Source organism: Mus musculus, chromosome 10 (genome assembly GCF_000001635.26).
Source record: "Mus musculus strain C57BL/6J chromosome 10, GRCm38.p6 C57BL/6J".
Lineage (NCBI taxonomy): Eukaryota > Metazoa > Chordata > Mammalia > Rodentia > Muridae > Mus > Mus musculus.
In genome coordinates, this window is record NC_000076.6 from 92,711,822 (window position 1) to 92,722,666 (window position 10,845).

Here is a 10,845-nt window from a genome sequence, read left to right on the forward strand (position 1 = left end):
ACCACATAGAATTCTAGGTTAGCCTGAGCTATATAGTGAGGTCTAGTCGCAAAAGACAAACAAGCAAATAAACAAAAGATCATAGGTGAGTTAGAGATAGGAAAGGAAGAAAAGCAAACATAGCAAAGGAGGAGAAAAAGTAACAGGTCAGCCTGAGACAGCAGATATCAGTGCTCCCACTGGGGCATCACACACTAACTAGCCAATCTTTAAAACTCTTAAGAGGCAATGTCATTTTCCCCATCTACAGATGAGGCACATGAGACATGAAAGCATAAGAGACTGGTGCATCTCACATATGTGCTAAGTGACAGACTAGGATTCAGCTCCAAGACAATCTCCAGGGCCCTTGGCCCTCCCAAAAGAGACTGTCTCCCAAACACGCACAGCATCTACTCTGAGGGATTAAAAAGACTTACAAGACTTTAGTTTACAAGGTTTGCTTCCAAGCATCAAATTGGACATGTAGCAGGACATGTAACCCTGATGTGAGTTACAAGGGTGGCATTTTTGTTTTGTTTTTTTAACAATTTTAGTATTCTGTCATTTACTAAGATAAATATCCTAAACTTGATACAAAACAAGTAATGGACATCACACTGCAGTACAACTTTATCAGGTGATTCCCCACTTCTATCACAGCACAAATGCCTGAGGGGAAAACTGATGGGCAGTGCTGACCTAGGGAATTAAGAGCGTGTCATTCAACAGAATGTCTGTGCCTCTGGAAACAAGCACTGTCTTCCCAATTTCCATTGTGGAAAATACATCGCCAGGAAACACTATGCACTAACCAATGCCAGAGATTGTTTCACATCACCAGGGATAAGAGCGTAGATAAAGAACTCAGGGCGGAAAAAAAAAGTCTCATGGATGGGGAAATACGACTTAAAATAGACAATAAAGCATTCTATGAATTCCAAATGATGTGAAAACAAAAGGTTGTCTGCATTACGAAAATGGAGGAGAGGAAATGAGTAGAAGGTTGCCATATAGGAATCAAGCAAGCGAAAGCCAAAAACTCTGACAATCTGGTCCAAGACTCAGCTCTTTCAGTTTGGTAAGATACTCCCTATACAAAATAGGCATATCCCTCTAAGCAGTGTGAATTCACATAGTGCACAACTGAAAGACTGACCAAAGAGCAAGGTGTGTATTTGCACAGACCGCCACTGTGGAGTGGAGAGAATACATATTCTTTGACATCTAACTCGCATGAGAATGTTTGCTGCTTTGCAGTCACTGAACTAAACAGTAAGCACTCGCAAGCTAGCATAGTAAGGAACGACGAGACAAAAGCTAACTATTTCATTAGTAGCAACTCTTCAGTTTCCTATTTTATTCTAAAAAGAGTTTAAATACACTTCAAAGTTTAGCTAGGCATAAAACTATAAATTTCCAAAGGTGCCACAAAGCTACTACAAGATCCCATCTCAATTTAACTTTAAGAGAGAAGAGGAAGAAAAACAAAAACCAAATGTCTGGTATATCCTACAAACAGTCCAACGACGGGTGAGGACACAGATGAAACATTACTGGCCACAAAATGCCTACTAATATCAGATAATGAGTAACATGGTTAACAAACAGTTAAAGGGAGGTCTTCTCTGTGTATATAGGAGAGTACATAGATACAACTATTTAAATTTTTATATTAACTACTTATAAGTGACAAACTTAGAAATAACTTTGTAATACCTTCTAAATACTTAAAAAAGCTGGATGTCAAGCTACGGAAGTCTTGACCACACTTTCCTGAGATGAATATGTTTATTTTTTGAAACTACAAAGAGCTACCTAAGGGAACACTGATTTTAATTAGTAAATTATTTTAAGAACTATTCCATTTCCAAGTTTAAAAATATGCAAGCAAAAATATCATCAACAGTAGAAGCCAAACCCACTGAAGAACCAAGAAGCTGAACCATCAACTCTGGTTACTGAAGTCCAGAACCACACACATTTTCCCAAAATCCTTAAAAACAAGATCCCTGATGACAAAACCACACTTAAGAAAAAGAAAACCTCGAAGAATACTTCATTCAAAACAATAGAAACACATAAAAAATAAAGAAAAGGCAACATGAATCAACAATTTTTATGAGGAAAACTTTCAGCCAGACAGCACCCGTATCTCCCCAATAAAGCCCACTTTGACGCTAAAGCATCCAATATCGAGGACAAGGTTTGGTAACCATCCAAACAGGGTGTGAGCTACCCATTCCATAAATATTTATGATATATTTGCTTACCTTAAGAGACCGATGAAGTCGTTTGGACTTTAAATCCCAAATATTAACAGTGTTATTTAGGCCTCCACTTGCCAAATACATTGATGTAGAATTTAAATCGACACATGTCTGCTTTTGCTATTTAAACAAACAAACAAACAAAATTAGCCTAACAGAGTGCAGAGATGATCATAAGCAATCTACTTGCACTGCAAATCAAAGTTTCCTAATAGCCATTAAAATAACTTTTAAAATAAGTAGATAAAGATGGTTTCCACCAAAGGTTGATATATTGGATGCCAGCTGTCACAGGTATAATTATTGTTAAGGGTTCAGAATAAAACCCATACTTAAGATTAGCTTACCTTGTTGGTAGAAGACCTTTAATGTATTTTAATGAATCTAATGAACTTAAATAATTAATAGAAATTGTATGGTATTATAGGAATACTGTATCTACAAGATAAAAATATTAAAACGTAGTTTTTAAATCTAAAAACAAGGTGATCAAATTTCAAAGTTATTTTGTAGCCCACAATAGCCATTATAATATCGTTAATACCAATCTGTCCACTTCAAAGAGGAAAACAAGAAATTAAAAACAAAACCAGGAACCTAAATTTTCATTCTAAAAATATTTTAAAATAAGTAGGATGGGAATTTCTTTCCCCAAGTGTAAAGGCACAATAGCTCAAGTAGCATGTGAGTTAACAAAGCTGGGGGCCCACAAAATAATGACTACAGCCCTAACATGGTAAAAGAAGTTCTTAATAAATTCCTTTATTAAAAAAACTGCTTGCAAAAAGCTCTTATAACTGTAGCACATTCAAACTTAGAACTCTAATGAACATTTCTTCACCTGCTTTATAATGTAATGCCTTAAAGTGGGAAGGGCTAAAATTATACAAATGAACAGGAATATTCACCAAGTTCTCAGAATGACTCACATCTGTATCTGTCATCTGCTATAGTATTAAAGCAAAAATAGAATCGGAAGTATCAAAGTACAAAGTATACTACTTTTCTTTAATGGGAGGAATTGGACTTGGTTTAACTCAGGCCTTTGATCCAAACACTAAAGAAGCAGAGGCAGGAGGATCTCGACGACTTCAAGGCCAGCCTGGTCTAAATACCAAGTTCCAGGTACTAAACAGCAGCCAGAACTACACAAGAGACTCTGTCCAAATAAACAAACACATAATCAAATAAGTTAAAAAAAACAAGTGGGCAGAGGCGCTAAACGCTGACTTGAAAACCCAGTGTGACAAAGCCCAGCCAGTTGTGAGAGTTGGAGGAACTGACCTGGCTTTAATATTAAATTCAACAGCAGCTTGCTGGCCACCCTGAAGGGACCCAAAAGTCCCAAGATCGCTATCACTCCCATCTTGAAGAGTTCGGTAGCCCAGTCTGCCTCAAACTCCCCCTGTACCTTTGTCTCTAAGCCTCCACACCTGTGCTGGAAGTGAAATTTAAGTTTACCAAATGAATGAATGAATAAGTAAAAAAGGAAAAAGCAGCAGCAGCAAGGAGCGACAAGGACCTTGTCGTTAGGTGCCACTCTCTTTGAAGAATAGCTTTTTGAATGTGAGACTGGAAATGAGGAAAATGGTGTTATCCTGAATAAACTTTTAAAAACACAGGGATAAAGAAATACCCAGTGAGAGCGAGAGTGTCCCTGTGTGCCGTGGGCCCAGAACTCCCTGAACGCCCTACCCCTCCACTCCAGCCTTAAGGAAGCACATCCTTGAGTGCTGAGTGCTCGTCATCTAAAGCAGAAGGCTACCTGCAGAACCAGACCCTGCTGCTGCTGCTGCACCCACAGGCAACAGGAACACTTACATCATGAGGGTTCACAAGGTCAAGTCAACCTAGTGGCCTAGTCGTGCACTGACAAAAGGGGAAACAGAGAGAGTCCCTTCCTAATGAAATCTAAGGCCTAAACTGCTCTCCTAAATCATTATAATCTCACCTATCAACCTCTCGGTAACCCCACCTGTTACTGTATTATTCAGAGTTTAGATGAAAAATGTTTTTAAACAAAGACGCATAACAAACAAGTCACGGTCACTTAAGCAAAGCGAGATTGTAAGCAGGTTAAAAGCATGTAACTTACCCCTTCCGCAAGCTCCAAAAGTGGAACGGGCTTACATTTGCAACTTGACACCACTATTTTGTCACCACTGGAAGAAGCTGTCACTAGAAAGTTATCTAAATGAAGAGTTAAGCAGCATCAAGCAGTCCATGGGCACCCGGGACACCCAACTACAGTCTCAGGAGCACAGTCATGTAAGCCAGCATAGAGACCAGTACACAAATGCGGCTCATATACCAGCTTTCAAAATGATTCCGGCTACCAACTACTGATTCTCTTTTCCAGGTCTGCAGGGATAACCATCCCTCTGACTACGCTATCATTTGAAAGATACTTAGCCCATGAGAAACACTACTCCCTTCCCAGAGTGGGCCAGGTCTAAGTTTACCCTTTCAGATGTGAGAACATGAGAAATGCAACAAACAGAAATAATAATCAGCTTTTTCATATACAAAATCTGTTGAGGGACTATTCTATCGATCAAGCGCTCAGTATCATCTTCAGCATCCACATCACTTTCCTACTTCTTCCAACTGAAAAATGAAGACTGTTCTTTTCTCAGGATTAGAATCACTGCTGTAGACGCTTCAACTATGAATATATTATTAATGAATATTATAGAGCATATAGTAAACATGATTGGGTATGGTCAAATAAAATCTATGTATGCTATGCAAATTTGAATTATTTTCAGTTAATCTTAAAACTTTTATTTTACTCTATATTAATTATACATGGGTAATAAGTAAGTATAAAACAACATATATTAAACCAAAATGATTAAATAATTTAACCAAGAATAAGAGTCTGGTTTGGAAAGTCACAGCACGTTAAAATATCATAGTGCTTTACATTGATTTGTATGTGTGTGCGCACATCCACACATCACATTCCAAGGGTGAAAGGCAGAGGACAACTCACAGACGTCATTCTCTCCTCCCACCGACTGGGTCAGCTCATCAGGTTCAGCAAAGAGCATAGGAATTTTAGACTTTCTACTTTTAGTAAGCAAAGTCTATGCATGGAAACAACGGAAGCAGCTAGGTAATTCTTATTCCATTATTTTGACATTGTGCAGAGTATCCTGGTATTTTATGACTAGATCACAAGTTTTGGGGGGCTTCTGTAGCCTAGAACAACCTTCAAACTCCGGTCCTCCTGCTTCCACTTTGCAAAGGCTAAGGTTACAGGTGTGTACCACTGTGCCTGACTTAACATCATGCTTCCAATCAGGCTTCACTCCTGCTGGGCAAGCCTCTACCAACTGAGCTACACCCCAGACAGAGCACTACTTTAAAAAGATAAGAAAGTTTATTTAGTTTGAACCAGGTCTGAACTCCACTGGAGTCAAGGCTAAGAGTATCATCTTCTACCCTAAGAATGGAGTCTCCAAGTAGCAGCTAAGCCATCAACAGGTACCAATCTTCATAAGAACCGAGTCCAATTCTCTGGCTTGTGGACTGTCAAATGAATCAGCACAGTGCCGAAATCCAGAGCGAGTCGCCAATGCCCTCTCTCCTAATATAACCACAGGCTTGCTTTTGCAAGTGCTGAGTGGAGCTAGAGGGCAATCCACACACAGCATTTCTAGGGGAAATAAAATAATCTCTACCAACATATCGCCACAGTGGAAAGCCACTGGCTTCTTCTGTTTACCACAGAAAAAGAACCACAGGAAGGAAGGTAAGAGAGGAGAAGGTAGTTTCTACATTTTCTTGTAATTTTAGAAGTCCTAAGAAGTATGGAAACCAAAAGAATAAAGGAAACTAACTTCCCTGGCACCTCATACTAACCTGTTCTTGGAATTTATGCACTGGGGCCCTGACTTGCTGTGTCTGGAACTCTGCTTTTCAGTAGTAACTAAACCATGGCCTCATTAGGAGTACAGATAACATGAAGCTCTCTACACAGACAAGACGAGCTTCTCAAAGTCACACAGCACTGCCTCACTGCCACACTACGGAATGCACTTGTACTGGTCACAATCCCCAAAACAAAGATAAGCAGGAAAAAAAAACAAAAAAACATCCTATTAAGAACTGTTTCTTTTCTTCAAGGGACCCAGAAAAAAAAAAAAAGTGAAGCTGTAAATACAATCAAAACCTAAAAATAGTGAGGCCCAACTTCAGACGCTTGCCACTCTCCTTAAAATAGTTTCCACATGACAGGCTGGAGAGTCCTTCACAATCTGATTAATAGAGTATCCAAGTAATTGGTCTTACTGCTTGCATGCAAAAACTGAGGAATGATCAAGAGGGAAATGTAATTCAATAAGAAAAGTTGTCATTTGTTATGTATGTGTAAGAACAGTCGTTTGAGATTAAAAACACTTAATATGTTTGTTCATAAATCAGTCATATTTCAAAGCCCTGTCAGTTTCCCTTTCATTAGGGAGAGTATTAATACTGTGATACTGGTAAAATCTAGGCAATTCTTAACACTTCATGGTTGTATCAAAACGGTATGTGTTTCACAGAAGACTCATTTCTAGCACACCAATGGCAGAGTATTTCCACATCTAGAGAACTAAAAGCGCTACATCTGCCACTGAGGTCCCCAACTGCAGGAGAGTCTAGCTCAGGAGGCATTTGGATCAGCACAACTAGGAGTTACAGGCTCTCGTGGTTGGGCAGTAGAGGCCAGGGACACTTCCTAGCACCCTACGGTGCCCAGGAGAGACCCCATAACACTGAATCGCCACCCCAAAAAATGTCAATGACATCTGACGAACCCTAACTTTCAGGTTCCCTTCATCCCCCATTCGAACAGCCAACACAGGGAACTTACACCCACGCTGCCTACTGTGAAACGACGCTGTTTTCCTCACAGATGGGAGAGGAGAATCCGAGCACGTCATCAGTAAGATGTGGATGACACACGACGACTTCTGAATCTCCTCTCCACCCCGCTTATACCCCCAAGCTCACGGACTTCCACATCTGACTCACAAATATCCAAATGGAGATGGAAAACAAAACCCTCACTGTAAAGTCTCATAGGTGCTCTGCTAGTCTTACCTAACTCCACACATTCAGTAACTGTAGACAATATAACTAATTCTACCGCCTGCATCTAAAGACTAATTGTATTCAGAAAATTAGAGTGAGGTTGAAGTGGGTTGCAACTACAAATTTAAAAGAAAATCAACAGGGAAAAATAGAATGCACGCATATGGATTATTTTTATCAGTGTTTTTTTGTTTTGTTTTGTTTTGGTTTAGTTTTTTGTTTTGTTTTATTTTAAATCTCAGGTAGCCACACAAATATTTTTTTTATGGGCCAACAGTTTCACAGATCATTGAAAACTAACAAAAAGTGATTACTTTTTTTTTTAAAGGATACTATTGCTGCTCCAACAGATTGAACTGATTCCATGCGGTGACGTGTGAGGGTTGAATTTATCCACCAATGTCAGGAACGAAGCATCCCATATTTTAACGTCATCTCCTGATGAAGCAAATCTGAGGTTTTCCTGCATGACTGGGCCTATAAAAAGTTCAGAACATTATTTAAAACACAACTACGGAAAAGCAAGTTTTCAAAGCTGAAATGCCCCCTGATCTAAGGCAGGGATGTTACTTGTCCATTTCTGTCCACCTTTCTACCAAGCAGCACACACAGAAAGTATGAGTGACTCAAACACCAGCCAATCACATACACTTAGCTCATCCTTCCAAGAATCCCCTCTGCGACTACGAGAAACCCAACCTCCTCCTCCTTACAGGACAGACATGCCAATGTGGCTGCCCTACACATCTTGCCTGAGCCACCAGATCTAAACACCGGCCTTCTTCATGTCTATGAATCAAGCCAAGCCCATCCTCCACTTAGTGTCTCTTCACCTGCTGCCCCCCTCTACCTGGAAAGCTCCCCATGTTCCCCCAAAACCATCTCCTTATCATTTAGGCCTCTGCTCAAAACATCTCTGCTTCTAAAAGGTAAGTTCCCCGCCTACTGTGGCAAAACCCACCCTTTATCAGCAGCTACCCTATATTCTAGCACCCAATTCAATGTTGTTCATGGAACTTCTACTCTCTTCTTTGTTCCCATAACAATGCCCGCCTCCTCACACAGGAATTTTGAAATATTCCTGATCCATACTAAGTACTCCGCAGGGAAATAAACTAAGTAATGTTCTCATATTTTTTTAATGTGCTATAATCTAGCCATCCTGGAAGTCTGAATCCCACTGTGCCAAGTTTTCCAAACTCTAAAATTAACAACAAAGTTAAATAAGTTGCCACTGTATCCTAAAACCAACTCTTGGTCCCAGACCTCTGACTTTTTATTCAGTGTGATGTTCCCAGCACATAAATCTGACAGAATGATGCCACAAGCCAAGGCAGTCTAGACAGAAAGCAGAGAGGCTGCTCCAAGCACTCTGAAGGGCAGCAGTACTGTGAAAGACGGTGTATTTAAACATACAGAGGAGAGAAAAGGCAGAGAAATATGCTCTCACACTCAGTATGGGTGGTACCATGGTACTATTATTACAGGGCCGGCAGTGGTGGTGGTGCACGCCTTTAATCCCAGGCAGAGGCAGGTGGATCTGTGAGTTTGAGGCCAGCCTAGTCTGTGGAGCTAGTTCCAGACAGCCAGGGCTACACAGAAAACCCCTATCTCAGAAACAAAACAAACAAACAAAAACAGCAACAAAAAAGAGTACTATACTACTATCCAATTAACAAACTTGGTAATTCAATTTATCCTATTGCCTGTCTGAAGACATTAGATATATTAACAATGAGTTTGAATGAAGTGGGTTGCAACCGATATTTGTTTAGATAGAAATAAAATCAATGGAGAAAACTAAGGCACAAGCAGATGCTAGTTTTTAATTCCTGTGTGTGTGTGTGTGTGTGTGTGTGTGTGTGTGTGTGTGTGTGTGTTTAATCCATAGTGTTCCTGTGTGTGTGTGTGTGTGTGTGTGTGTGTTTAATCCATGGTAGCCACACAAAATATGTTTCTTTTTATAGGTCAACACAGTTTCATTGATACTTGAAGTCTAATAAAAAGTGGTTACTTTTTTTTTTTTTTTTTTGGTTTTTTGAGACAGGATTTCTCTGTATAGTCCTGCCTGTCCTGGAACTCACTCTGTAGACCAGGCTGGCCTTGAACTCAGAAATCCGCCTGCCTCTGCCTCCCGAGTGCTGGGATTAAAGGTGTGCGCCACCACGCCCTACTTTTTTTTTTTTTTTTTTTTTTTAAGGGATGCTACGGCAGCTACAACACACTGAATTGATTCCATCTGGTGACATAGGGGGCTGAATTTAACCAAGGTTAAAGGCCAACAGTGGTCAAAGACACGCCCCCACATCATCAACAAAAGCATCATACATATCTGGGTTCCAGAGGACAAACTAAAAAGCATAAGGCAGAAATCATTGAGTCTCAAGAGGAAAAATAAATAAATAAATAAAGTTTATGGAAAGGATTAAAACAGTTATTTGTTGTGCATATTTTTGGATACAGTAGTGTGTGGGGTGGTTCTGAGTTAGAAGGGACCCCTAGTAGGTGAGGCTAAAAACTTGCAGAGTCACCTGTTGAATTGTAGACAATGTTTCTATTTGGTGACTAAAACACTTACTCAATGCCCCTTGTTCCCCGGCCCATGGAAAAACACAGGGTAGAAAAGTTGAACTCTGAAGAACAGTAAACAGCTGCAAGCTGCTGCTACCCTAACCCCACACAAGGAGCCTACTGTGCAGTGTGGTGCAATGAGTGGATCAAGGCTCTTCAGAAGAGTTAAGCGACCCACACAGCTTCAGTGAGGCTGACTTCACGGAGACCTCTCACAGTCCCTTCGCTTGGCTTCTGGGCTCTGACATCAGTCCCCGGGAGAGGATCCCGGGAAAGAAGAGCGACAGCGACCAACTGCACTCTCTGCTCAAGAAGAGTTCTCGGGAGTTGCACCCCTAGCCCAGGGCGCCTGCGCTCAGCAGCTACGGGCGAGCCAGACCCGGGAGTCGGGGTGGACGAGCCGCTCGGGGCAGCTTGGCCCTTAAATCCGGGGCCCGCGACCCGGTCCTGTCCTGTCCTGTCCTGCCCGGTCCCCGGCCACTTTCCAGCGCGCGCGCGCGCCCGCTGCCGCCCAACGCAGGACCGAAGAGGCTGACCTCGGGGGTCCCCGGCCCAAGGCCACCGCGCTCACAGAGCCTCCCTGTCAGGCGGAACCTCACCTCTCAAGCGTGGGGCCACAGGGGAGGCCCAGCTCCACCCGTTCCTCGCTGCGCTTCCGGCTCCCGCCTGGACTGTTAAACTTGGGCGGCCGGAAGTCCCGCCTCGCATGACGTCACGGGAAAGGCGGTGCCCCGAGCGCTCAGCCCGCGGGGGTGCTGGGTGGCCTCCCACCCTGGGGCGGTGCAGAGGAAGATATCCTAGCCTGTAGCTACTGCTCCTTTATCACTCATTTGTTTGCTGGCTACTGTGTGCCAGGCGCTGAGTTAGGCTGTGGGTGTGCACTTACTGTGTTTAGCTTGAAGGGACAAGAGGTCAGTCAACACGCAGGTTCCCTAGCCTGCTG

The 10,845-nt window shown here is 41.9% G+C and overlaps 1 protein-coding gene across 1 annotated transcript in view; it reads right to left on the reverse strand.

The window, feature by feature from the left end:
* Nedd1 (neural precursor cell expressed, developmentally down-regulated gene 1) overlaps positions 1-10,597 on the reverse strand; it is a 37,674-nt gene extending 27,077 nt beyond the window's left edge. The window contains exons 1-4 of the mRNA NM_008682.2: positions 10,502-10,597; positions 7,665-7,808; positions 4,345-4,439; positions 2,253-2,369 (exon numbers count right to left, since the gene is read on the reverse strand). Coding sequence (NP_032708.2) covers positions 2,253-2,369; positions 4,345-4,439; positions 7,665-7,800 — 348 coding nt within the window. The 5' untranslated portion in view covers positions 7,801-7,808; positions 10,502-10,597. The remainder of the gene's footprint in view (positions 1-2,252; positions 2,370-4,344; positions 4,440-7,664; positions 7,809-10,501) is intronic.
* Between the last annotated feature and the right edge of the window lie 248 nt (positions 10,598-10,845).